General features: G+C 42.6%; 1 protein-coding gene across 1 annotated transcript in view; it reads right to left on the reverse strand.

The window, feature by feature from the left end:
* Positions 1–27,810, reverse strand: part of snrnp200 (small nuclear ribonucleoprotein 200 (U5)) — a 97,230-nt gene that overhangs the window by 9,351 nt on the left and 60,069 nt on the right. Inside the window, exons 24-42 of the mRNA XM_069917765.1 lie at positions 27,565–27,648; positions 27,283–27,389; positions 26,225–26,343; positions 25,763–25,917; positions 24,368–24,557; positions 22,713–22,886; positions 21,315–21,475; positions 19,256–19,483; positions 17,023–17,214; positions 12,704–12,882; positions 10,070–10,221; positions 9,649–9,757; positions 8,381–8,489; positions 8,083–8,272; positions 7,000–7,164; positions 5,624–5,745; positions 5,372–5,515; positions 5,099–5,275; positions 4,258–4,418 (exon numbers count right to left, since the gene is read on the reverse strand). Of these exons, the coding sequence (XP_069773866.1) occupies positions 4,258–4,418; positions 5,099–5,275; positions 5,372–5,515; positions 5,624–5,745; positions 7,000–7,164; positions 8,083–8,272; positions 8,381–8,489; positions 9,649–9,757; positions 10,070–10,221; positions 12,704–12,882; positions 17,023–17,214; positions 19,256–19,483; positions 21,315–21,475; positions 22,713–22,886; positions 24,368–24,557; positions 25,763–25,917; positions 26,225–26,343; positions 27,283–27,389; positions 27,565–27,648 (2,918 nt within the window). The remainder of the gene's footprint in view (positions 1–4,257; positions 4,419–5,098; positions 5,276–5,371; positions 5,516–5,623; positions 5,746–6,999; positions 7,165–8,082; positions 8,273–8,380; positions 8,490–9,648; positions 9,758–10,069; positions 10,222–12,703; positions 12,883–17,022; positions 17,215–19,255; positions 19,484–21,314; positions 21,476–22,712; positions 22,887–24,367; positions 24,558–25,762; positions 25,918–26,224; positions 26,344–27,282; positions 27,390–27,564; positions 27,649–27,810) is intronic.

Below are 27,810 nucleotides of genomic sequence, written 5' to 3' on the forward strand. Positions count from 1 at the left end.
CTTGGTGGGATGTCCTCTAGCTCTATTGCCAATAACAGGGGTGAGTGATCCGATAATAGTCTAGCTTTATATTCCGTTTTCCTAACTCTCCCTTGAATGTGGGCTGATAACAGGAATAGGTCTATCCTTAAGTATGTTTTATGACTACCCGAATAATATGAATATTCCTTTTCCTTTGGGTGTTGTTTCCTCCATATATCCAAAAGTTGCATTTCTTGCATCGATTTAATTATAAATTTGATTACTTTGTTCTTTCTGTTAGTTTTTTTTCCAGTTTTATCCATGTTTGAGTCCAAATTAAGGTTAAAATCCCCTCCTATTAGTATATTCCCTTATGTATCTGCGATCTTCAAAAAGATATCTTGCATACATTTTTGATCTTCTTCATTAGGTGAGTATACATTGAGTAAATTCCACAATTCTGAATATATCTGACATTTTATCATTACATATCTCCCTGCTGGATCTATTATTTCCTCTTCTATTTTGATTGGTACATTTTTATTGATTAATATAGCTACTCCTCTGGCTTTTGAATTATATGATGCTGCTGTTACATGTCCTATCCAATCTCTCTTTAATTTCTTGTGTTCCACTTTAGTTAGATGTGTTTCTTGTATGAATGCTATATCAATTTCTTTTTTCAGTAAATTTAACAGTTTCTTCCTTTTGATTTGGTTATGTATTCCATTAATATTTAAAGTCATATAGTTCAACATAGTCATTTCATACTTTGTTTATCTTTCCTTTCTGTTTCCTCATCACCACCATCCCTTCTTATCTATTTCTGCTTTCTTTTTTTTGAACACATTATAAGACAACAATTCTAAATCATAAAATATTTCCACTATTCTCATATCTAAGATTCCTTTAACCCCAATAGTCCCTCCCCTTTCTGAGTTGCCCTTTGTCCCTTGTCGGGCAACCACACCTCCCCTCTCCATTTGGATTTTCGAATCCGCTCGCGTCAACTGATTTTGCAGTGACTGTTATTCTTCCCCACCCAGCCCCCCCAGAAAAGATTTTAATCTTCATATATAAAAGTCACTCTCTTAATTCCCTCCTTACTTCCTTTCTTCCCTTTCTTTCCCTTCTTAGTTCTTACTTATACTCATACACACACATATATATATATATATATATATATATATGTATAGTTTGTTGTCATTTTTGTTCTTGTTAGATCTCCTCATCTCTCTGTCTGTTTTGTAGTTGTTCTGCAAATTTTCGTGCTTTTTCCGGATCCGAGAATAGTTTGCTTTGCTGCCCCGGGATAACTATTTTAAGTACCGCTGGGTATTTTAACATAAATTTATAACCTTTTTTCCATAGGGTCATTTTTGCTGCATTAAACTCCTTCCTCTTCTTCAGGAGTTCAAAACTTATATCTGGATAGAAAAAAATTTCTTGACCCTTGTATTCCAGTGGTTTTTTGTCTTCTCTTATTTTTTTCATTGTCTTCTCCAATATATTTTCTCTTGTTGTATATCTTAGGAATTTTACTAGAATGGATCTTGGTTTTTGTTGTGGTTGTGGTTTAGGAGCTAATGTTCTGTGTGCCCTTTCTATTTCCATTTCTTCCTGTAATTCTGGTCTTCCCAGGACCCTGGGGATCCATTCTTTTATAAATTCTTTCATATTTTTGCCTTCATCTTCCTTAAGGCCCACTATCTTTATGTTGTTTCTTCTATTATAATTTTCCATTATATCTATCTTCTGAGCTAACAGCTCCTGTGTCTCTAACTTTTTTATCAGATTCTTCTAATTTCTTTTTTAAGTCATCTACTTCCATTTCTATGGCTGTTTCTCGTTCTTCCACCTTCTCTTCTCTTTTCCCTATATCTGTCATGATCATCTCTAATCTATTCACTTTTTCTTCTGTACTTTTTATTCTTTTTATTTCACTGAATTCTTGTCATTGCCATTCTTTTACTGTTTCCATATATTCTTTAAAAAAAATATATCCATGTACTTGCCCTTCCCTTCATCTTCCATTTCTCTGTGTTCTTCCTCCTCTTCTGAGTCCACTCCAGGATCTGTGTCCTTTACCTCTGTCTCTTCCGGTTTTCTTGTTGGGTTGTTTGTTTTATTTTGTTGGGTATTTTTGGTCTTATTTTTATTAGAAGTGTCTTGGTGTTGATCTTCTTCCTCTGAGTTGATCATCTGTTGTTTCTTTGATTTCCTATTTTTATTCTCTTCCTTCTTGTTCCCGTTATTTTCTATGTTTTCCAGTTGAGAATCTTGCTGTCATGTTATACTTGTCTGTTTCGGCTGTGGAGATTTACTCCTCAGCTGGTCCCCCCTCCCCTCGGTGTTGTTTTTGTCTTGTGCATCGCGCATGCACGAGGATTCACTTTTGTTTGGCTCCGTGAGCCATCTTTGTAGTCCTGAGTTTGGGGTTTCCACTGACCTCAGGGAGCGGACTTCTCTCTCCATGGCGGGCTTCCTCGTACCGGTAAGGCCTTCACCTTCCTCTTCCGACGTCCTTCCTTCTTCTTCTCTTCTCTTTTTGGTTTTTCTTTCTTTGCTGCCATTTTCTCCACACTTTCACTTTCAATTTGTTATGGTTTCTGTGTTAGTGACTTTGTTTTTTCTCGACCTTTTTTTTTAAACTTTTCTGGAGAGGGCTGGAATTCCCCTACCGGCCACTACTCCATCACGTGACTCCTGGGTGAAGGCTTTTTAATCATATTGGAGGTTTGGATCCAGAACTCAGGTTGCCGATGGATTGAACTGGAGTGTACGTGGCTGCAGAGGGTGCGGGAGCGCTGGAGGCGAAGCCACAAAAACAGTATCTCTGAAGGGATTCTCTTGGTTTTCTTATTATTGAGGATCCAGGCAATGCTCATGGCAACTCTTTGCCTTACAGCAGACATGTGTATTACAAATAAACTAAACCTTGGATAGACGGCCAGTCTAAAACTGACGAGCACAAGGTTAAGGTGATTTCCACACAGGGTAGAGGTTATATTGGAACGAGTTGCCAGAAGTAGCACTGCAGAAACAATTACGAAGTTTAAAAGGCACTAAGATAGAGGAGGGATATGGCAGGAAATGGGATCAGTGTGGATCAGGATCAGGATGAGGTGAGATGTGGGGACTGTTTGTGCTGGACAACACTGACTCAAAGTAAACCACATTACACTCCATTTGGCAACACCGCCACACACTCATTTAACCTATCACTATTGTTCTGCCTTTCGCTTGGCTGGTGGAGTGCGGAGGGTCATATGGTCTCTCTGTCTGGAACCTAGTCAGAAATCACATCACCTGCCAATCAAGGTTGGACTCTGCCTACCATTAGTGCACAGCTGACCACTGGCCCCTTTCATCACTTAATAACTACCTGGGCCAGACCCTCTAGTTTACTGTACTATAAAGTCCAGCATGAGCAGTAGCTCTTCAGTCCTGAGACCAACCCTTCTGTGGGCAATGCTGGAGGAGTCGTTGGTAAGGTGTGCACTACATAGGGGTCGGGACTGTTCTATACTATTGTAGTTGTAGATAGAATCCGAGCTGTGTCCACGTTAGACAAGGAACAGTGGGTAGTGTAGTTTAGTCTTTGGTTGTGGTAAGTCTGTATAAACGGTTGCTAGTATTGGTAGTATTAAGTCTGATGTGACTGGCTGCACTGTTGTGTGATGGAGGGTAATTGTGTATGTTATCCCTGTAGCAATCCCCTTGTGTGTATTTATATAAAGATCGTTTCTGCATTCAGCCCATGTCCAGTCCTGCTATTCTTTGAATCCACCAAACTTTTTCCTTTTTGAAGGGGAGGGCAGGAAAATGTAAGGGTGCGAGGGGGCTTCTGTTGTAGAAAATAAATTTACATTTTTGTTAGCATTAACAAAGGAAAGTGGCCAGTCACCATGTTATCAAAACTGCAAGATATAGCATAATTGAAACTATGCTCAGCTACAAAGATATGTAATCGCACCTGCTTAGTTGACGACAAAGAGATATTGTAAAAGACCTAATGAGAAGGAACTGGGGGATGCTCCAAGCCAAGACCACTGATGTCGACGTTGAAAACACTATTTAAAGTGAACAAAACTCTGTATTGGAGTGGGTATAGCAGAAGGAAACTAGTAGCAACAGCTACTCCTCCTTTATGCTCCCCACTCCCGCTAGTGATTTGCAATAAAGGTTGTTCTGCTGTTTTATCCTGAGGAGATACAGCACGGGTCGACTTTAAAACCTTTCTGACCCAACAGCCAGTCAATGGCTTCTAGCTTCTGTTTAGTAAATCCCTCTCACCTTTTGATGTTTTCTTTCTCAATCACCTCATAGGAGAGCTCGATGTTGGGGTAGCGGTTACAGAATCGGGCAACATCCATCATCTGGGCATCTGTGAGCTGAAGCAGCAGGTTGCGTTCATCATCCTCCATTTCCATGATGTCGAAGATGCTGTCAGTCCCCTGAAGGAAAGTCACCACACATTACTGAACAACACAGCTTCAGCAAAATTGATCCCAAAAGCAGAGCAAACAGGAAGGCAGGCATTAAACATTTCCCCCTCTACACCAGATTTCTGGATTGTTCATCTCTCAAAGTGTATATTTTAACTTCTCTTTACTGCTCCAAAATCATTACAAGATCTCAACTTTTTGGCACGGGAAATGGCACTGTGTGTTCAGTAAGGAGTTTCTAAGTTCTCCCCTTGTCTGAGTGGGTTTCCTCCCACCCTCCAAAATGTACCAGGATTGTAGATTAATTAGGACGTAAGGGCCTGTTACCATGCTGTATGTCTAAATTTTAGGGTGGCGCAGTTAGTGGAACCCAGTTTCACGCTACTGATCGGGATTGGGGTTCAAATCCCACGCTGTCTGTAAGGAGTTTGCATATTCTCCCCATGTCCGCGTGGGTTTTCCCCAGGGGCTCCGGTTTCCTCCCACCTTTCAAAACGTACCATGTTGTAAGTCAATTGGGTGGCACGGGTTTATGGGATAAAATAGCCTGTTACCATGCTGTATGTCTAAATTTTAATGTAAAGTCCAAGATACGGTGTTTAGAGGTACAGTACAATTGATGGGAGTGTATCAGCTACACTAGTTAATACCACTGTGAGTTGGCATTTGGCAGCCGGCCATGACCTTACCCTGTCTGTACAACGTTTGACATGTTCAGATGTGAAATGTGGGAGCTGCTTTAAGTAGGAGTCCTTGGACCACATAGCCTGGGTGACCATCTGGGCCAGTTCCATAGCAGCCAGTGCTGGACTAAGCCAACCGTTGCTGGACAGCACGTCCACGCAAGCTTGGATTAAACGGATCGCCTGGGGGAAATAAAAACAGAGCCAGTCAGCAGATTGGAGACTCGTCAACCACGTCCCAAATTAAGAAACGTCTTGCACTTGAATATTGCTACTCACCTTGCTAAGAATCTCCTCCGTGTCAGACTGTAATTCTGCACTCAGCTGCGTGCGGGAAAGGTGTGCCTGCAGTAGGAGGTTTGTCTTCACGTGTGGGTCATTGAATTTTGGGTTGTTCAATTTGTGAGGAACCTTCTGGTATAACTGTAAAATACAAGAAGAAAGAAGGGCTCTTCAGGATAATCGAACAATAAATGTGTGTCTTTGGCTGCCTCTTCCCTAGCCAGCAGCCCGTTCTTCACTGGCACTTACCTGCCGCAGTAGATTGTCCTCATGATGTCTGATGGGGATGTTTTCGTACTCTGCTGCATTGGAGATGATTTCAATGAGACCTCGAATCTTCGTTTTGGCATTTAGAGACATACTGAACAGCTCTGCAAAGCAAAACACACAGCACGAAAATGAGTTTCCATTTGCTGTTCTTGATTGACAACATCAGCTCTAAAGTAGAATGGGCCACTGCCCTTTTGTGGGACAGAGACCTACTAGGGAATTGGCCATCTCACTGGTATTTGGCCAGAGCTTTGTTCTGAGAATGGAGGTCACAAAAAATCTAACTGGATTCTGGACTTTCTAATAGAAAGACCAGTCTGTCCAGGTTGGTAGTAGAATATGGAGCACCATCACACTGATTCACCCAAGGACCATGTGCTCAGCCCACTCCTATTCACACTACTGACCCACGACTGCATCGCCAGATTCAGCTCCAACAGCGTCATCAAGTTTGCAGATGACCCCACGGTAGTTGGCCTCATCAGCAACAACAATGAGTTGCCCCACAGAGAGAAGAGGTGGAAAATCTTGTGAGAGTGACAAGCTGAGTCTCAACGTGGTCAAGGCAAAGGAGATAATTGTGAACTTCAGGAAGGACCACCCTCCTCTACACGGCAACTATTCTGTAGTGGAAAGTGAGAGCACTAAAGTCCTTGGATTCCATTTAACTAGTGACCTATCGTGGATACACATCTCATTGTCAGGAAGGCGCAACAGTGACTCCACTTCCTGGGAAGACTGAAGTGGGCAGGCCATCATGTCCACATAAGCTCTATTGAGAGCATCCTGGCCAGCTGCACCACAGTGTGGTAAAGTTGTTGCAGAGAAATGGATTGGCAGTCAATCCACAGGACCATAAAAGTGGCAGAGAGGATCACTGGGGTCTCCGATGGTAATATCACGGCATGAATAATTAGTTTAATTGTATCCTTTCAACAAATGAGTTTATTAACTGGAAAGTTAGTTCCGATTATGTATTTTTTCATTCCCCCATCGAAGTGATCTAATAGGATTGTTGTCTGAACAGGGCGTGCAAAATTGTTGAGGACCCCTTCCACATAGCCTCTTTCAGCTGCCCCCGTCAAGAAAGAGATACAGGAGAATCAGAGCCAGCTCCACCAGGCTGAGGAACAGCTTCTTCCCACAGGCAGTGAGAATACTGAACGACCAAAGGAACTGTTCACACTGACCATATTCATGACACAATATTTATTTACTTGCATCTATGAATATTTTTCCTGCACATGTATTGTTCGTTTGTATGTGTGAGGTTTCTGGTTGTGTGTCTGAAGACCGTTTCAGTGGGTTGTATCTGTGCAGCCAGATGATAATAAACTTGATATTCGAAAGCTTACCGATGGTGGTGTAATTGATGTAATAATAAGCAGCGATCATTCCCAAGTTCAATGGAGCCACATCCATCTCATCTTCTATGCTGATGCACTTGGACTGCTCCAGATCATTGAGAGTATTTTCCACCAGCTGGGAGAGGTGATCTGAAAGATGTCTGTGAGACACACCTGCAATGCACAACAAACAGCACACTTTACTGTTGGCCCAGAGTCCTCTGAACAACTCAGTGGAGACAATTACATTCAGATAGACTCGCGTTGAGTATCTGAAAACCAAATTTTAACATCAAATTGAACAATTAACTCCAAATCAGACATCTGAAGTAGAGGGGTAGTATTCTGTCGATTTGGAGTTAGCAGTGTTGGAGCCAGGACTCTCCGTTCCCAGCTGAGTGGGGCATTCCACAGCAGAATGCAACTCACTTTCACTTATTTAAGATGCTTGTTGGTACAAATGAGGCACAACTACGTTTCCAGCTGGGATAAATTTGTATTTTCAAACGGAATCACAGCAGATTAATATCAAATCACAGGGCGGCACAGTTAGTGAGGTGCACCAGCGACCCAGGTTCGAATCCAGTGCTGTTTGTAAGAAGTTTGAACACTCTCCCCGAGTCTTTGTGGGTTTCCTTTGGGTGCTTCCATCATTCAATAATGTATGCATTTGGCGCCACGGGCTCGTGGGCCAGAAGGGCCCGTTACCCTGCTGTATCTCTAAACTTAAAGCAAGTTGATCGAGTACTTTAGATGTACTCACTGATACAATTCAGTAACAGCGGCACCTGATTGGTCATGATCATCTTCCACAAGCAGATAAAGGTCGAATGACCAGATCGCGTCTGTGTTGTTGTTTGAGTAAAGGATGGAACTTCACCATTGTTATCCAAATAGCATCAAATTATTTACATCAGCCCATAGTACAGAGAGAACCACATTTTAGTATCTCATCTAACAGACTGAGAATCCACTGGTGTTTAAACCACGGTTATGGAGTGGAATTTAAACATAAATTAAGCTGACCAGAAATACCAGTGAGACCATTCTGCTGAGCAGATCAACCAAAGCTCACTTTCAGTGATAACACACCCTGTAAATTGTAGTAATTTGGATTCTGGGTCATCCTTCGGTAAAGGAAGGTCCAAGTGAGGTAGTCCACAGCGTCCTGCTTGTTCTCTATGGTTTTAGTGACAATCTCAGCGTTGAAATGGTCGTGGAGACAGTGGTCGAGGTGGGACTCGACTGGCAGTGGCTCATACAGGAACTTCTTGAAGAAATCCTGAAATAAAGGACGAGTTTAGTGACTACATCAAAGTGTGGCAGCAGCTCAGGTGCTCATTCTGAACGACAACAGAGGTGCGTGATATCAATGACCTATCGTGCTCACCTTTTTTGACCCTTGACACATAATGACACAACGTCCCTCGTCGTCTTGTAAGGGGCGGTTAGCACGGCCTACCATCTGCAGCACGTCGTAAATGGGGTAATCCACATACCTAACACCATGAAAGTACCAATCAATTGTACAGAACACCAAATATTTACTGAGCTAGGAGATTTAATTTAAATTGGAGATACGTAACAGTAACAGGCTTTTCTGGCCCACATCACCCTAATAGCATGCGACTCATGTAACCAACTGTTCCCAAATTTATTTGGAATGTGGGAGAAAATGATCACCAGGAAGAAACCCACACGGACATGAGGAGATTATACAATTTTACATTTATTACATTTCAAGTGACTGAGACGTGCACTAGAGATTCTGATCAAGAAAGTCATACTTTCAAAGAAAAGGCTATCTGCTTCACAGAACACACTCTTGTCAATTGGGGATATAACAGACAAATATTCAAAGGGGACAATTAAGAATTTGGCTGACCAAGATTAAAAACATTGCTGCATAACTGATAAGGAAGTTTTTAAAAAGTGACATTGTCCACATGGACTGGGAATGTTTTTAAAATTTAGACATACAGCACGGTAACAGGCCCTTTCGGCCCACGACCCTATGCCTTTTTGGAGGGTGGAAGGAAACCAGAACATCCGGAGGAAACCCACGCAGACGTGGGGAGAATGTACAAACTCCTTATAGACAGTGTCGGATTTGAACCCCGGTCACTGGCACCGAAAGAGTGTTGCGCTAATCATGTTGCCCAATGAATAAATGAGCAAGATTAACCAAAAAAGGAGAGAGTAGAAAGGAGATGTGTGAGGCAACTGTTTTCTTTTACATGGAGTATTTGGAATACGGAAGGAGATATGATAACCACATTCAAGTGGAAGGGGAGGGATAGCGACTACATTCAGGCAGATGAGATTAGTTAGACTGGAATCACATACGTCAGTGATTCTCAACCTTTTTTCTTTCCACTCACATACCACTATGGGGGGGACGGGGGGGGACGACACTTCTCATTCAGAGAATGGTGGGCATGAGCTGCCAGCTGAATGTGGGCTCAATTTTAACATTAAAGGAAAATTTGGACAGGTAAATGGATGGGAGGGGTATGGAGTGGGTGCAGGTCTGTAGGACTAGGCAGAATAATAGTTTGGCACAGGCTAGAAGGGCCGAAAGGCCTTTTTTAAAATACTGTAATGTTTGATAGTTCTCTGGCTCTATAGCAGCAAGTACACAAAAACAGAAATGCTTACGCATGAATTTTCCCATTATAGTACTGGGTGTCCATGATGGTAACAAGGTGGGAGGAGATGTTCATTCCCCAACACAGACTGCGGGACGCTACCACCACCTGCACTGCGCCTGTGAGCAAAGACAAGAACACATAGTGCACACATCACTTTCAGACTGGTGACCTCTTTCTAATTATGACTCTTTACCTTGGTGTAAAATAATATAAATTTAAGAGAGAGTGGGTGTGGGAGAGAGGAAGACTGGAAGATCAAATAGGAAAGGGGGAGGTGGAGAGACTTTGGCAAGGCTCTCGACCACCTGGTTGAGAAGGTGAAGCAGAAGAGGTGAGGACGGGAGAGCTGTGAAGAAACTGCTAAAATTATCTTAAATATCAAACAGAACCACATTTTGGATTAAGTGTTGTCGGTTTTTGGACCCTACCAGAACGGAACAGCTGTTCCACAATCCTACGTTCAGTCACATTGAGGCCTTCATGTAGATATCCAACACCATTAGCAAGCGTCTCCTTTAAAGTGTTGTCATTTAGTTTATCCAGGTATGGAATCAAATCTTTTTCTGTACAGTGCAGAAACCTGGAGGCGAGAAGCAGAAAGAGCAATCAGTTTGACACCTAGTACATTGATCAGGCTTCCTCTCTGAAAACCTGGCACTGAACTACATACAGAGGTTAAACCTTGGCTGGTTTGAAGCTCAGGAATTGCACAACTAGAGCACTTGAACAAGAAAGAGGAGTCTGTTCCTTTGAGTCTTTCCCACTGTTCCTTGAGATCACTGGTGGTGATCCATCTGCTATCCCAAAATCCCTTAACTAGCCAGAAGTCCCCGTTTTCAATAAACTTGAAGGATATAGACTCCAGGGTAGAGAAATCTCCTTATAGATTCCACCAGACTGTGTATCAAGGTATTCTCCTATGGCTCGAGGAAATTCTGAGTCCTCCAATTCTAGACTCCTCAGCTCTAAGATTCTTATTAAGTTTCAGTGAGACTTCTCGTTCTTCTAAATTGTCTACTCGATATCCCCTTTACATGGCAAACTTGCCACCCACGACCGAGACCAGTCAACCCCTGCCACTTTCCCACTGGGGCAAGTCTATCCTTTTTTTTTTACATCAGGGTCCAAAAGAGACCCAAAGAAACGGCATGGAGCCACTCTCTAACAGTGGTGCTGGTGCAGACCCATGGGGAGCGAGGAGCGGAGATACAGCGCTCCCGTGGGGATCAACTGCCCAGTCAGCTCCACACAGGCAAAGGAGTTTTATTTAAAATCCCTTGACTGTGGGGTCTGCTCCCAAGATGCCAGCACCTCTGACTTCAGGGAAGGGGAGGACTGACACAGGACACCAGAAAACAGGGAGGGCACTCCCCCCCACCCCCCCTGCGAGAAGGAGAAGCAGAGCACCAACCCATGGGACAGTGACCACGGTGGCACATCAGTGAGGGGGGACTCCGCGGCTGAAAGACCCACACATTTGGCAGGCTGTTGGCGACTCGAGGCGAGGATCCCACTGAGGCTACTGCTGGAGACTGGGTCGAAACTGGCTAAAGGGGTACCAGGAAATTGGAACCGGTATGCAAAGGGTGCCGAAGGGATTGTGTGGGAGATTTGGATCTGGAGCTCAGTTTAGTCAATGATTTGAACTGGACTCTGTGTGGCTGCGAAAGTACTGAATGCGAATCTACAGACACCCCATTACTCTGGGTGGGTGGGGGGGACTCTGTTTTGCTTTCTCTGACTGTAAGAGGCCTTTCAGGTAATTTCTGCCAAAGGCAAATCTATCTGCCTTACAGAAGGCAAGGGCAATTTTGTGTAATGTGACATTTATTTTACAGTGACAATGAATTGAATCTTGAAAACTGTAGACAATATTCTAGATATTGTCTCAACAAGGTTATTTTTCTAATTGCAATGAGGCGTCATTGAGATATACAGCACAGAAACAGGCCCTTCAGCCCAACTCATCTAATGCTATCCAAGGTGTCTTCCTGAGCTCGTCGCATACCCCTTTCAACCTTTCCAATCTGTGAACCCATACAAATGTCTTTTAAACATTCTAATTATCCCCACCTCCACCACTTCCTCACACACCCACCGCCCCCGTTGGAAAAACTTGCCTCTTAGGTCCACTCTAACTGTAAGCCCACCTGTCCTGGGGAAAAGACTGTGACCATCCAGCTTATCTAACGCCCTCATAATTTTATAAACCTATGGTCACCCTTCAGCCTTGTTCAAGAAAACAATTGCAGCCAATGTAGTTTCCTAATAACTCAAGTGCTGGCAACATCCTTGAGGTTTTCTGCACCATCTCCACGACCTTCAGGCAACTAGAACTACACACAATTCCAGCTGGGGTCTAACCAATATTTTGTACAGATGTAACTCTTGTGCACAACACTCCATACCATACACCAAAGACATATTCACCCCTGGACTCTACCCTGTAATGTAAGGTTATGGACCCAGACCCTCCATTTGAAAGCTAAGGTGGCATTTCAAAACTAAACATTTTAAACAATTTTTAATTTTTTTTAATTTTTACACTTACTTTTAAAATTTTTATTTTTATTTTTTAATTTTGCAATTACAAAATCCACAAATGATCATCAACAATATATACATAGTGCCATTTTTTCTTTTCCTCCACTTCCTCTCGCCCCTTCCCCATCCTCATCAAAAATCAATAAATGATAAAACACTTAAAACAAAGAAATAACCAAAAAAGGAAAAGAAGTTGTATCGTCTACTTTCACAGATTTAAATCTTTTTGTGCTCATAATTATATTGTTTTACGAGATGGAGGTTTGTGGTCGACATATTTTATGTATGGTTCCCAAATTTGTTCAAATAATGTACACTTGTCTTTCAGATTGTATGTAATTTTTTCTTCTGGAATACACTTGTTTCTTTCTGTACCACTGTTGTATTTTAAGGTTTGTTTCCAATTTCCAGGTTGTCATAATACATTTTTTGGCGACTATCATAATAAATTTTATTTGGGCTTCGTCTAATTTTAGTCCTAATTTTTTTGTCTTTTAAATAAATTTAATACAACTTGCCTTTGTGGCTGTATGTCAGCAGCACAGAACGTAAGGATGTCAATGGCCGTCAACCTGGTCTGCTTGCGGGATGGGACAAAGACAATGACTGGTTTCTTGGGTGAGTGCTTCATGATGGCATGGTAGACAGGTTTGGACATAGACAGCAGTCGCGTCTGAGTGTGGCTGATATTGAAGCCCTGTAAAAGATTTAAACATGAAAAGTTTCCTGCATCCACACTGCAGTCAACCCCAATGTTCATCTCCTGCACAAGCAGAACTCTCAATGAGGCACAAATCCAGCACCGTGTCCCCATTCTTTACTACAAGCCAACAGCATCACGATAGCGAACCAAGTGCCACCCTCTGCTTTCCTCCTTTTATAGAGTCAATTTCCAGCAGGGATTTCTGGCACTGTATGCCTGGTTCATTTGTAGGGATGTGGAAAACAACCACAGCAACCCTATGCCCCACAATGCCTTTCCAACTAAACCAGGGACAGAAGCAGATTTGGACAGTTCAGCCACTCAGAAGTCAGAAAGATCATTTCCCTCTACAAGTGTTACAATGAAGAGAGGAGTCACGCGATGGAGTAGTGGCCGGACGGTGAACTCCAGCCCTCTCCAGAAAAGTCGGGAAAAACAAGAGAAAACACAAAGGCACAGAAATAAAAGTTACAGAAAAGTGAGTATAAAGGTGGAAAGAAGATGGCGACAAAAAAAGAAAAGTCGAAAGCAACGGTAAGAAGAGAGGAAGAGAAGACAAAGGAGGAAAAAGGTGAAGGCCTTACCTGTCCGAAGAGGCCCGCTGCGGAGAGAGAAACCCGCTCCCTCAGGTCGGTAAATAATGGACTACAAAAATGGCTCGCAGAGCCGAGCAAAAGTGCGCAACCGCGCATGCGCGATGCGAATGAAAAAAAACACACCGACGGGAGGGGGGACCAGCTGGGGAGTCGATCTCCACAGCCGGCAACGACAGCTGCAGAACACCTGCAGCAAGAAGAGACCACAGAAGACAATAGAAACAAGAAAGAAGAGGAGGAAAGGGCAACAAAGAAACAACAGATGGTCAACCCAGAGGAAGAAGAAGAGGAAGAGTATGGTGAAATAGAAGAAGAAAAGATAGGCAAGGTAAAGGATATACTTGCTCTTATTAAAGGATACATGGAGTCATTTAAAGAATGGCAAACACAGGAATTTAAGGATTTAAGAAAAAGAATAAACAACACAGAGGAGAAAATAATTAAAATGGAGATGACCTTAACAGAAATGGGAAAAAAAATGGACAAGATGGAAGAGCGGGCAGTAGCAGCAGAAATGGAGGTAGAAGACTTAAAAAAGAAATTGGAGAAATCTAATAAAAAAACTAAAGAGACACAAGAACTACTAGCTCAAAAAATAGATACAATGGAAAACCATAACAGAAGAAATAACATAAAGATAGTGGGCCTTAAGGAAGATGAAGAAGGCAAGAATATGAGGGAGTTTATAAAAGAGTGGATCCCTAAGACCCTAGGATGTCCAGAACTACAGCATGAAATGGAAATAGAAAGGGCACATAGAGTATTGGCCTCTAAACCACAACCACAACAAAAACCAAGATCTATTGTAGTAAAATTCCTAAGATATACTACAAGAGAAAAGGTACTGGAGAAGACAATGGAAAAAGTAAGAGAGGGCAACAAACCACTGGAGTATAAAGGGCAAAAAATCTTCATTTATCCAGATATAAGTTTTGAACTCCTAAAGAAGAGAAAAGAGTTCAATACAGCAAAGGCGATTTTATGGAAGAAAGGGTATAAATTTATACTAAAGCATCCAGCGGTATTGAAAATATTTATTCCAGGACAACAAAACAGACTATTCTCGGATCCAGAAGAAGCACGAAAATTTGCAGAACAATTACAAAAATAGACTGAGGGAGGAAGACGGGTAATGAGAGTTAAAATGATCACGACTGATATGTATGTGGGTAAAGACAAAAATAGACTGAGGGATGAAGACGGGTAATGAGAGTAAAAATGATCACGATTGATATGTATGCAGGTAAAGAGGTATAAGAGTGAATAGAGACAATGAGCATACATGAATGTATCTGTACTTAGAGGAAAATATAGATAGTATAGACAAGAATTAATAAGGGAAGGTAATGGAATAGAGAGAATAAGGAGGGAATTAAAAGAGGGACCTTTGTGACATATGAAAAGTGAAATCTTTTCTGGGGGAGGCGGGGTGGGGGGAAATAGCGGTCACTGCAAAATCAGTTGACGCTTGCGAGTGGATTCGCAAATCCAAATGGAGAGGGGAGATGTGGTTGTCCGACAAGGGATAAAGGACAACTCAGGAGGTGAAGGGGAGATTGGGGATAAATAAGATAGAAATAGGAGAATAAGGAAAATGTTAGATGTTGTAGGAATGTTGTCTTATAAAGAGTTGAAAATAAGAAAACAGAAATGGAAAAGGAGGAAAGGTAATGATGGAAAAACGGAAAGAGAAGATAAACAAAATATAAAAGGGCTACGCTGAACTATATGTCTTTAAATATTAATGGAATACATAACCAAATTAAAAGGAAGAAACTACCAAATTTAAATGAATAAATGTATTCCATTAGAAAAAATAACATATTGGTTAAGAAATAATATTGAAATATTCGAACAAGTATAGGAGCCTTACATTAAATACAATAGCGAAAACCTACCGGGGACAAACATTACCTAAGTTGATGGAAGGAGAAGGAAAGAAAAGAATGGACTCAGTAGAATTTCTGGTGTAATTTTGTTGAATGACAACATTGTCTGACTGGCTTAATGCAACCTAGATTGTATACCTAAAATGGATGAGAGGAAAGGGGGGGGGGGAGAAAAAGTCACTGTATATGTGTGAAAAGAAATAGTGTATATCATGGCTAATGTGATTTATGGTGTGAAAAATAAAAAAATTTAATAAAAAAAAAAGTGTTACAATGAAGAGACGACCTCAAAGAACACAAGAACATAAGAGATAGGTCCAGGAGTCAGCCATTTGGCCCATCAAGCCTGCTCTACCATTCAATGAGACCATGGCTGATTTGATGATAGGCTCATCTCCACCTACCTGTTCCTTAATTCCCTTTCTTTGTAAAAATCTATCCATCCTTGTCTTAAATATATTCACTGAGGTCGCCTCCACTGCTTCAATGGGCAGCACATTCCATAGATTCACCACTCTCTGGGAAAAGGAGTTCCACCTCATCTCCATCCTATCTACTACCCTGGATCTTGAGGCTACGTCCCCTAGTTCTAGTCTCCCCCCACCAATGGAAACAACTTACCTACCTCTATCTTATCTATGTCTTTCATAATTCTTTTTTTAAATACACATTTCTGCATGACTTCCTCTCATTCTTCTAAATTCCAACAAGTACAGTCTCCAGTTTCTAAATCCGTGGCAAGTTTCCCATAAGAGGAAGACCACTCCTTACCTGAAGTTAAACAAGAAAGGATGCTGGGGTCTATGCAATACACAAATGTACTGGAGAAACTCAGCAGGTCGCAGGAAGTAAAGGTAACTAACGTTTCGGGCCTGGGCCCTTTATCAGCAATAAGTTAAAAAAAAAACAAGCAAATGGTTGGAGGGAGGGAAAGGAAGGGGCAAGGGGTGGAGCACAAGGTAACAGTAATAGGTGTATTCAGGTGAAAGGGTGGGAGAAAGCTGAGAAGCGATGGGGGAAGAGGTTGAAGGGCTAAAAAGGGAAGGGAGTAGCTCTCTGATAGGAGAAGGAAGGGAGCGGGGTGAGGAAAGGAAGAGAGATAGGGAAGGAAAGGGCATCCAGGAAGGGGGATTAACTGAGATGGGAGAAGTCGATCTTAATGCTGTCAGGTAAGAGATTGAGCCAACAGAATGCAAGGTGCTGTTATCCAATTTGTGGGTGGCCTTGGGTTGGCAGTACATGAGGCCATGGACAGACATGTCAGTGTGGGAATGGGGTGCGGAATTAAAATTGTTGGCCACTGGGGAGGTCCCTGTTATTGCAGAAGCAGAGCTATTCCCCCCCCTTCTTTAGCCCTCGACCCTCTCCAGCTATAACTGCTCAGCCTTTTCTCTTCTACCCTCCCACCTGTATCCACCTATGGCCTCTTACATGTTAGCTTGTCCTCCTCCCCCTGCACCTTCCTCCCTCCTCCTCCACCTTGTTTATTTTCTTATTCCTGATGAAGGTCCAAGGCGTTGGTTACCCTTGACTCCCTACAGATTTTGTGTGACCTGCTCTCCATGCTTTAGGAAAGGATTCTATAGGAGTTTCTGACAGAGCCAGGGGTAATAAATCTGGCTGTGGTCCAGATGTCTGCACCATCATACCTGTATGTGCAGTTCCAGGGGAACTGGCCGCACATTGGGATGGAAGTTGAAAGTCGCCGTGGTGCTGCAGCCAAGCCAATGCGCCACATCTTTTGCATTAGACAACGACGAACTTAAAGCCACGATCCTAATTGGCCGCTCAATTTGTGAGGAGATGTATCGCATTCGGGAACAGATAACTTCCAGAACAGGCTGAATATTGAGATAACAAATAAAAACATCAGTCACAGGTTTGCTGAGAGGAATTAGTACGCATAAGAGCTTACAATTTTCTGACCCAATTATCAATTTCAGGTATCTATCTTTTGATTTTTTTTTTTAGACATACAGCACGATAACAGGCCCTTTCCTTGCTGCCCAATTACAAACCCCGGTACATTTCGAACAGTGGGAGGAAACCAGAGCCCCCAGGAAAACCCACGCAGACACGGGGAGAAACTACAAACTTCTTGCGGACAGCGCAGAATTCGAACCCTGGTCCCAATCACTGACGCTGTAATAGTGTTGCGCTAACCGTATTGCCCACTAATCTGTACTCAGATTCCAGCCTGTCAATTTATAGCACCTATTAATGCTAAATGAACGGCAACACTGCACATCTTTGATCAATTTGTGAAGTAAAAGATGCAGTAACAGTCATATCCCTCCAAGCCTTCCCTAACCTTTAAACACAGTATTTGTACCGTCTCTCCAGCTTCCTCTGACACCTCATTCCATGTACTCACAACCTTCTGTGTGGAAAGGGTGCCACTCTGGTCCCTTTTAAATTTTTCCACTCTTTCTCTTTAAACCCATGCCCCACACCTCTGCGACCTCACCCCCCTCAGCCTCCTACATCCCTGGGGGTGAGGGGGTGTGGAATATCCTGCCTATCCAGTCTCTTTATAACGAAAGCTCTCCAGCCTTGTTTTCTGCACCCTTTCCAACAAACACCCCTCCTGTAGAAGGGATAGCAGAACCACACACAGAACTCCTAACCTGGCCTCACCATTATCTTGTACAGCTGTAACATTGCCTGGTTTCAGCAGCAGAGAACATAACTTCCTGCACCTGTTTTGTATCTCACTTGCAGCACTGATTTTTCTTTTCCTCAGTCCACTGGTCTTGTGCATTTTCTCTTAACAAGGCAGCAATGATTCACAGGCTTTCTCCACCCGCTCTCAGTTGGCACCACTGCTGTTTGTGTCATTCAGCTTCTATCGGTCTCTCCACCATCAATTCAGTTTCTCTTGGTCTCTCCACTGCCTCCCCTCCTCTGACCAGTCTCAGCTACTGAAAACATCTTTAATTTCAACACTTCCTAACATCTGTCTCTCAGCTCCAAAGGCCTGGGTTCACTCCCGACTTGCTGCGCTGTCTGTGTACAGCTTAGACGTTCCAGGTGTCGGAGTGGGTTTTCCCTGGGCGCTCTAATTTTCCCCGAGTCACAAATACGTGCTGGACAATTCATCAACGTGCAGGTCAATTCATCAACGTGCAGGTCAATTCATCAACGTGCAGGTCAATTAATCAACGTGCAGGTCAATTCATCAACGTGCAGGTCAATTCATCAACGTGCAGGTCAATTCATCAACGTGCAGGTCAATTCATCAACGTGCAGGTCAATTCATCAACGTGCAGGTCAATTAATCAACGTGCAGGTCAATTCATCAACGTGCAGGTGAAGGGTAGGGTTGAGGGAATTGATGGGAATACAGGGACAGTAAAAAGGATTAGCATAAAGGTGAGGAGTTGGTGGGGCTTAGAGATGCTTTCTGTTATAGAACCAGAGAATACTGCAGCACTTCGGCCCATCTAGTCTGTGCTGAACAATTATTCTGGTTCAACTACATCCAGACCACAGCCCTCCATACCCCTCTCATCTATGCTACTATCCTAATTTGTCTTCAGTGTCAAATTCGAGCTTATATTCACCGCGTCAACTTGCTCCACCCTCTCACCACTCTCTGTGGAAAGAGCTTCCCCTGAATATTCCCTTTAAACATTTCACCTTTCGCTTTAACCCATGTGCAGTGTTGCCATTTATTAGCAGAGTACAGAGAGACATCAGCTCTGGTCTCACCCAACCTCAGTGGGAAAAGCCTGCTTTCATTTATTCTCTCTCTACCCCTGTGCTGTATGACCCAATTCCCAGGAAATGGCCATCAACTCTCCACAGGGATTGACTGACCATTTGCTTTATTTCAGAGCTTTACCATCTGCAATGTTTGCTTTCTCTCGCCTGCTACCTTACCCCATTCTCTCCACCAATCAGGTGAACTTCATCCACAACAAAGAGGTTAACGTTCTGGACGTTTTTCCTCTGTTTCCACCGTCTGGACAGGATGTCCCATTTCTCCGGGGTGCTGATGATAATATTGCCTTTGCCCAACAGTTTGAGGTCTGTGCTCGTCTCCCCAGTGAGCAAGACGACTTTCTTGCCCAGTTTTTGTTGGAATTTCTCGTACCAGTCTGCGTAAACCTAAGGAGGCAGAATCATCGTTTGGTTACAGTGCAGAAGGAGGCCATTTGCAAGAACATTCCCACTGCCCTGGTTAGTCATCTTGCTTCTAAATACTGCAACTAAGAGAGGGGGGGGGGGGGGGAAGAGAGAAAAGTTAGAGAGAGAGAAAAATTGAATACAGGAGTAGGTAAAGAAGATGGGAATCAAATAGGCTAGGGGGCTACCTAAAATTAGAAGTCAACGTCCATGCCATTAGATATACAGTTTCGCGGGGCAAAATGACATGTGTTTAAAGTTTAACTTTAATCTCGGTGACTATGTCAATGTAGGAACAGTTGGTGGAATTCAAATGGTTGGCTGCAGAAAAATGCCGTTTAGACCCACACAGGGGTTTAGTGAAGCCGACTTTACAATGGTATGCTGCATTCGGTGTGGGCCTAAACATGAGCTTCCTGTAGCCAACCATTTTAACTCCCTCAACCATTCCTACAGTGACACATCTCGCCTCAGCCTCATCCACTGTCAGGGAGAAGCTAAGTGTAAATTTGAGGAATAACACGGCCTGGTATGGCAGCACCAATACCTCTGAAAGGAAAACCTTGCAAAAGGTAGTGGATACAGCCCAGGACATCACAGGTAAAACACTCCCCACCATCGAGAACATCTATATGGAGGGCTGCCATCAGAGAGCAGAGGCAATCATCAAGGATCCACACCACCCAGCACACGCTCTGTTCTCGAAAGAGGTATAGGTATGACAAGACTCACACCACACAGCTGTTACCCGTCCACCATCAGACTTCTCAATGGCAAACTCAATCACTCATTTAAGGACCCTTACTTTGCATATAATTTATTATTGAATATTTACTTTCTGTATTGCAGTTTGTTTGCACTTGCTTCTCATTTACTCTCTTTTGTATTCGTTTTTTTTTTCTTGAGTACAGTTTTTTTGCACTCCCGATAATTGGTAATTCTGCCTGGCTCACAGAAGAATCTCAGGGCTGCATGTACTCTGACAATAAATCTGAACTTTCAACTTTTTTGAACTTTGAACACATCATATTCCTTCTGGACAGCCTTAAACCAATTCAACAGCATGGATTTTTCTCAATTTTAAGTAACCCCACCCCGATCTGATTCCACTCCTGGAGTCAACTTGTTTCTCTCTTCCCCCTATCGTTTCTCCTTCTATCTCTCATGCCTTCTGTCTTATCATCTTTGGGCCCCTCTCCCAGCTTCTTAGATGTAATTCAACTTTTTTATCTTGGTGTTGAGAAAGGGTTTTGACTCAAAACATTGACAGACCATTTCAACCTGTGAGTTATTCTTTGTCTACACAAATATAACAGTATACATTTAATCTGGAAATATACAGTACCTTCCTCTCCAGGAATTCCTAAGTCTCCTTACTCAGAAACAGGAAGCCCTTCAGCCAATGGAACAACGCACCTTCTACTGCACAATAAGTACATGCAGGTACTCTGAACCCGGACTGCTAAGATGAACTGCAACACACCAATTTCTTCCTGGCAATACACAAATGTTCCAGAGTATATTCAGCACGTCACGGAGCTCTCCTGATGAAAAAGGTCCAAAAAGTTGGTCACCCTTGACTTCCTATGGATGCTGCTAATCTGCTGAGTTTCTCCAGAACATTTGCATATTGTCCTTGACCCCTGCATCTACAGACTTTCTTGTTTCAGTCCAAGTACTTCATCTGAAAACTTGAAGTATATTCACTTAATTGTAAGGGGGTCAATTTCTACAAACAGATCAGAACAGTATTTCACCTTCCCGTTGATTTCTCTTGACCCAATTATATCCCCTTCAACTCTAGCACATTTACCTGCTCAGCAAGAGCCTCCATCGGAGTAATGTATACACAGCGCCCTTCAGAGTTCTGCAAGAGCATTCGCAGGATAGCAAACTCTGCACAAATAGTCTTCCCGCTGCCTGTGGGAGCCCCGACAAACACGTTGTCGTCACTGTTATAAACTGCATTGAAGACTGGAAATGGATGAAGAATTATTTTACAACAGTGAATCAGAAATTACCAAACACGGAAGGAGTCAGCAGTTTATTGCTGCCCCTCATGCACGACAAACATACAACAGGGAGAAGGGCACATTCCACTCACCACCCCCAACTTCTGTTACTGTACTACCATTAGACCATAATATTATAGGCGCAGAAGAAGCCCATTCAGCCTGTCAAGTCCGCTCCATCATGATGGATTCTAACACTCCCCTGTCTTCTCACAGGTTCACCACTCTCTGGTTAAGAAATTTCTTCGCATATGTTTTAAATGGGTGCCCTTCAATTGTGCCCTGTTGTCACAGGCTCGAAATTTTACGGAACTTCATCTTGGAGTGTCTGCAAAGGTCCTTCCATGATGGACTGAGTGGAAATTAAGTGTTATTGATTTACCTGTCTGACTGGGGTAGTGGAGAAACAAAGTGAAGAGTGGGGTCGGAAAGGCTGGGGTCCAGGAAGGGTCCATGAAGGCAAGGGTCTGGGGAGGGGAGGATCTGGGAAGGATGGGGGAGAGGGGTTAAGTTTTTTGTAAAGTTGAGTTTCACTGACATTGACAATGGAGGTTCATTCATTCATTAATAGCCAAAGGACCAGAGCAAACGATTTAGATTCTACAGTGAGAGCTGGACAATTTGAATTAAATTCATTCAATAAAATGACTGTGAAGCCATCAGGATTATTGTTCACGTGTGGAAAACTGAAGGTCTCGCTCAAATATGACTCCAGATATGCAGGAGGTGAGTCGAGCACCTCTTGGGAGGAGATGGCCTTCAATAAAAAAAAAATTAAAACAATCTTCACAATAAAATGATGTGACCTTTCACTAAATAGAGAAATTTATTAAATTTAATACCTCCGGCTGAAACGTTACTCCCAACCTCAGTAGCAAGAGCTCAACAGAGCAGTTTTAAAATCCAAGGAAGGAATTGTGCGGGATACCTTCTTGATTCATGGAATCCATTATTTGTGGGTCAAACAGTATTTAGTTCACTGTTTTCTAATAAGAGTGACGATTCACCTTTTCCTCTCTGACACACCTTTCTGTTCTCTCCTTGGGTTATCTCAAAATGTATCACCTCTCATCTTCTCTCTGCCATTTCATCCACATGTTTATGTCCACTTTTATATTTTCTTTAATATGCATTTGTAATTGCTGCCAAGGAGGTCAACTCCACACAAAACCTACTGAGACAGGTGTTAAAGATGGTACCTTGTGTTTGGATGGGGTTGAAGAAAGGGAACTTATCCTGATAGAGGTGCTCAAAGGCACTGTTCCGCAGTGCTGACACAGGCAACGGCTGCAAGTCCAGGAGTTCCGTAGGAGGAGGATATTTCTCTGGGAGGATCAGATGTCGGAATGAAACTGGGAGTTGAGTCTCACAGGCTGCAAGGGAAATAACAGGATGTTCTATCAACAGGTCTGACAAAACCATACACCAGGAGAACAAAAGATTGCTTTTGACAATATCCTGCATGGCAGGCTGGTCTCGAAGGTTTGGATACATGGGTTCCAAGGCAGGTTTTTCTGACTTACGGCTGTAACCAAAGGCTGCACCATAGGGATTAGTGGTGGGACCTTGGTGTTTGTTACAGATAAAAATGGATGATAACGAAAGACAACATGGAGTAGTAGATAATGAAGGTTGTGAAAGGATACAGAGGAACATAGATCAGCAGGAAGGTTGGGTACTACAGGGGCAGATGTGTGTGGTGACATGTTTCAGGATGTTAAATATGACAGAGTAAATGGCAGGAATCTTGGAAATGCTGATGTACAGACGGACTTTGGGGGTGAAAGTTGAAATATAGGCAATAGGATACTGAAGAAGGTATTCGGTCTTCTTGCCATTACAAGCTGAGGCACTGAGCATTGCAGTTGGGATGTCGTGTTGCACAAAACATTTGACAGACCATATTTGGAGTACTGTGTACTGATCTGGTCATCACACTACATGGTTGTTATGGAGAGTCCAGAAAAGATTCACCAGGATGTTACCTGGAATGAAAGGCTATAGTTATCAGTAGCAATGGAATAGACTGGAATACAAGATCCATGATTCTTTTATTGTACATGATAAAACAAAACATGTAATTATTACACAAAATTTCCTTTAGCCTGCCATAAGGCAGACAGAGTCACTATTAGTATTACTTGGCGCTCCTTACAGTAATAGCGAGGGAGATCTTTCCTGGAACCAACACACCAATGGCATCATGAAGAAAGCCTCTACTTCCTCAGAAGTTTGCGGAGGAGCTAGTGGAGTTGTTCAAGTGAACCGGTACGGACTTGAAGGGCCGACATGGCCTGTTTCCGTGCTGTAAACGGTTATATGGATAAAAGGACTGGGGATGACCTTTTGAAGGTCCATAAGTCATTTACCAAGGGCAAGGGATTGAGAGGGGAAAAATTTAAAGGTGATTTGATGCCATTTTTCATGCAAAGGTTTTATGGAATGAGCTGTGAGAAGTCAAAGGCTTTTGGAGGGGTTCTGTGAACAGGAAAGAAGTAGTGGCATAATATGGACACACAAGTGCTGGTAGACATCACGGTCAGCATGGAGGAGTTGTGCTGTGCACCTCAAGGTTGATTTTAGGAGCCTTCCCCCCTGTAATAAGGGGATTGTTACTGAATTCAACTTTACTAAAACTAGTTAACTTTAATAATTATCACTCAGGCTACAAGGTTAAGCAAGGAGAGAAACTCAGCAGGTCATGCAGCGTCTATAGGAAGCAAAGGGTTACAACCAATGTTTCAGGCCTGAGGATCGAAGAAAAAGAGATCTCACTGCCAAGATCTGATGGTGTCGTACTGAAGTATACATTGACACTCATGTCAACTGTTGCTTGAAATACAAAGTTACTTACAGAGCCACCGATCGGACACCACTCTGATGAAATATTGTGGAGGGAGAGGTTCAAAGACAGGTACAAAGAACATGACCAGATGTTCATCCTGGGCATATTTTGCCTTCAACAGAAAATACTCATTGTGTAGAATAACCTCACTGTCCACATCCTCAACGAGGATCCAGAATGCCTCTGAGGATCCATGAATCTGTAGCAATAGAGACAGGAATGGTTTTATCAAAATGAGTAATGAGCGTTTATTGTCATGTGCACTGGTGGAATGTACAGATGCACTAGAAATTCTTATTTGGTGAAGTCAAACAGGTATGTAAGACACACCAACTAAAATACCAGGAGTATACATTAAATACCATGACATGCCAAGACAGAAAAAAAAGAGAATAAATATGAAAGGATAGATTGTTCTAACTTCTTTGCTTCAATATTCTATGGTAAAATCTCCGCTGAAAAACGTTGAGATCCTGTGACAAGATCATCATCTTTATTTACTAGATAGGAACTTTTAAATTGTAAATTATTGCCAGCTATTCTGAGGTAGGCACGAATGGCATCGTGAAGAAAGCACTTCAACACCTCAACTTCCTCAGGAGTTGGTGGAGGTTTGAAAATGACATTGGAAACCCTAGCAAATTTCTCCAGATGTGTGATGGAAAGGGTGCCGCATTGTCATTGCAAACAAATGGAACAAGTTGTTCAAATGGAACAAGTTGTTCAAGTGAACCGGTGTGGACTTGAAGGGCCGATATGGCCTGTTTCTGCGCTGTAAACTGTTATATGGTTATATATCAGTCTGGTTTGGGGGCACCGATACCCCTGAGCTTAAAGCCCTGCCAACGGTAGTGGATGCAGCCCAAGACATTTCAGGTAAAATCCTTCCCACCATCGAGAACATCTACAGGGAATGCTGCCGTCGGTGAGCAGCAGCAAGCGATCATCGAGGACACACACCACACAGCACATGCTCTGTTTTCACTGTTACCATCAGGAAAGAGGTGTAGGGGCCACAAGACTCGCACCACCAGGTTCAGGAGCAACTGCTCCCCCTCCACTGTCAGACTCCTCATCGACAAACTCAATCAGGAATCCATTTATGGAATCTTACTTTTGCACTTTATTCATATTTTTCCTCTCTGTATTGCAGTTTGTTTACATTTCTTTATTTGTTTACATGTGTACATTGAGTACGATTTTTTTTGCACTGCCAATAAGTGATGATTCTGTCTCGCTCACAGGAAAAAGAATCTCAGGGTTGTATGTGATGTCATTTATGTACTCTGACAATAAATCTGAAATCTGAGCTGTAGAGTCACTTAGAGTTGAAAAGAAATTCGACAAACAGAATTTGCGACTGAACTTCCTTCCGCAGAGAGAAACCATAACTGTAAATTGTACCTTCTCATCCCATTGGAAGTCAGGAGTGATAGTGAGTTCCACTTTCAGTGTTGAGCGTGTGATTGGCTGAATGTGAACCGAGAGCTCAAGTTTCGGGAATTGGTGAATGTACTTGTGGATTGTCTTGCCCATCTTTGGCATTCGGATCAACTCACCTGGATACAAAAGGTGGAAGCAATCAGTGGGTGACCACACCTGAGATCACTTTACAACATACAACACGGAGGTCTGCAGAAAACCATACTGGCCACTCGAGAAATTACAAGTGTAAGATCTTCATTCAACCTGTTCCTGCTGCAGCTCTAACAGGTAGCTCAGCCTCCACTTTAACGAAGGAGTTTCCCATCACCAACATACAAACACAATCCCAATTCCAACCAGTGAACCTGCAGTTTTCTTTGAGGGTAACATCCCTCATCATCAGCACAGAGAGTTGGCTGTGATGCCTCACACCATTCTTACCAATTTCGTTGTGATTCAAGTCATACAGTCGTTCAAATGGGAAATTTTTCTTCTCTATTTTCTTGATGACTTCCTCTGGCAGCTTCCTGAACTGACGTAAAGGAGACATTGACTGCCACCTGCCAGAGAACAAGCCACAAGTTGTTGATTTCACAAGCAGAGGGTGACATTTCAATTGCAAAACAAAAGAACAATCAAATACTGGATCAAGAATTGAATCAAACATTCCCTTAAGAATTCAAATGCATTCCAAAGGTATTCTGAACGGTCAACAGACATCACAGATTACCATAGGGCAGTATGGTTAGCAGAATATTACAGTGTCAGTGACCCGGGTTCTGTCTGTAAGGAGTTTGAACTTTCTCCCAGTGACCTACATGAGTTTGATAAAGGGCTCAAACCCAAAATGTTGGTGATGCATCATTATCTTTGCTGTATAAAGTACATTGTTTGACCTGCTGAGTTTCTCCAGCGTCGTGTTTTTACTGCAGCCACATTGTCTACAGTCTTTTTGTTTTACCCTTGAGTTTTCTCCGGGTACTCCGATTTCCTCCCATCCTTCAAAATGTACGGGGTTGGCAGGTTAATAGGCGGCATGGGTTTTATGGGCTTCTACCACGCTATCTCATTAAATATTAAAATTAAGTTCATCATTAAATGGGAGACTGAAAAACATTGTGGAGTAAAGAAACAAGTGCTTATTTAATCACATCTTCAGGGTATTGCACAGAGTATTAGAACTAATTAATTACATTTTTTAAGCCTGGCCTCACAAATAAAGTAATAATAAAGAAATCACCTCATAAGTGCTCCCTCTCTGTGTTGTACAAAACTACAAGGTCTCCAAATCTTAACAAAAAATGTAGCCAGCTTTGTTTAGTATTTCTGGAGACTGGTCAATACTGTAAATGGATGGTTGCAATGTGTATATATTCCATGCTGCATGCAAAGGTTCCATAGGACAAATATGGATAAGAGCCAAGTCGCATTAGGCTTTCCTTCCTCCAGTTAGCTGATGATTCATTTGTCCTTGACAAGATTTGGCTTGAGTTACTTACATTCGCTTGTCAATCATTTTGCAGAGATTCACAGTCTTATCTGTCAGCTGAGCCCAACCTCGGTTCAAAACAATCTCAAAAATGCAACGCATCAGACGGCCTGCAGACTGAAGTACATTTGGAAAAAATGTTCAAAACCAGCATTTTGCCCAAGGTTTAATACTTGTGTAAGCAGCGGTATTATCTCTAACTCTAACACAACACAGTTTGCAAAACAAAATCCAATTACCAAATGAGAAATCAATACCAAACCAAATGAAGCTATCGTAGCCACTGACGCACCTGAGTAACGTAGACCATGTCTGCCATCAGCGCAAATCCCTCCAGCTTCAGCTGAGAGATGAAGGCTTGCAGCAGCACATTGATCTGAAAAGCAGGATGCACGAGGTTATAAAGGAGGATATACAGTCATCAACCAGGCACCGTTTATTAACCTTTTTTTGGCTATGGCTCCCAGAACTCTGCTCAAAGTTTATGGACTCCCTTCCCTGTAAAACAGTCAAGTTTAGTTTATTTCTTCCATACTTC

This window comes from Narcine bancroftii, chromosome 2 (genome assembly GCF_036971445.1).
Source record: "Narcine bancroftii isolate sNarBan1 chromosome 2, sNarBan1.hap1, whole genome shotgun sequence".
In the NCBI taxonomy this organism is placed as follows: domain Eukaryota; kingdom Metazoa; phylum Chordata; class Chondrichthyes; order Torpediniformes; family Narcinidae; genus Narcine; species Narcine bancroftii.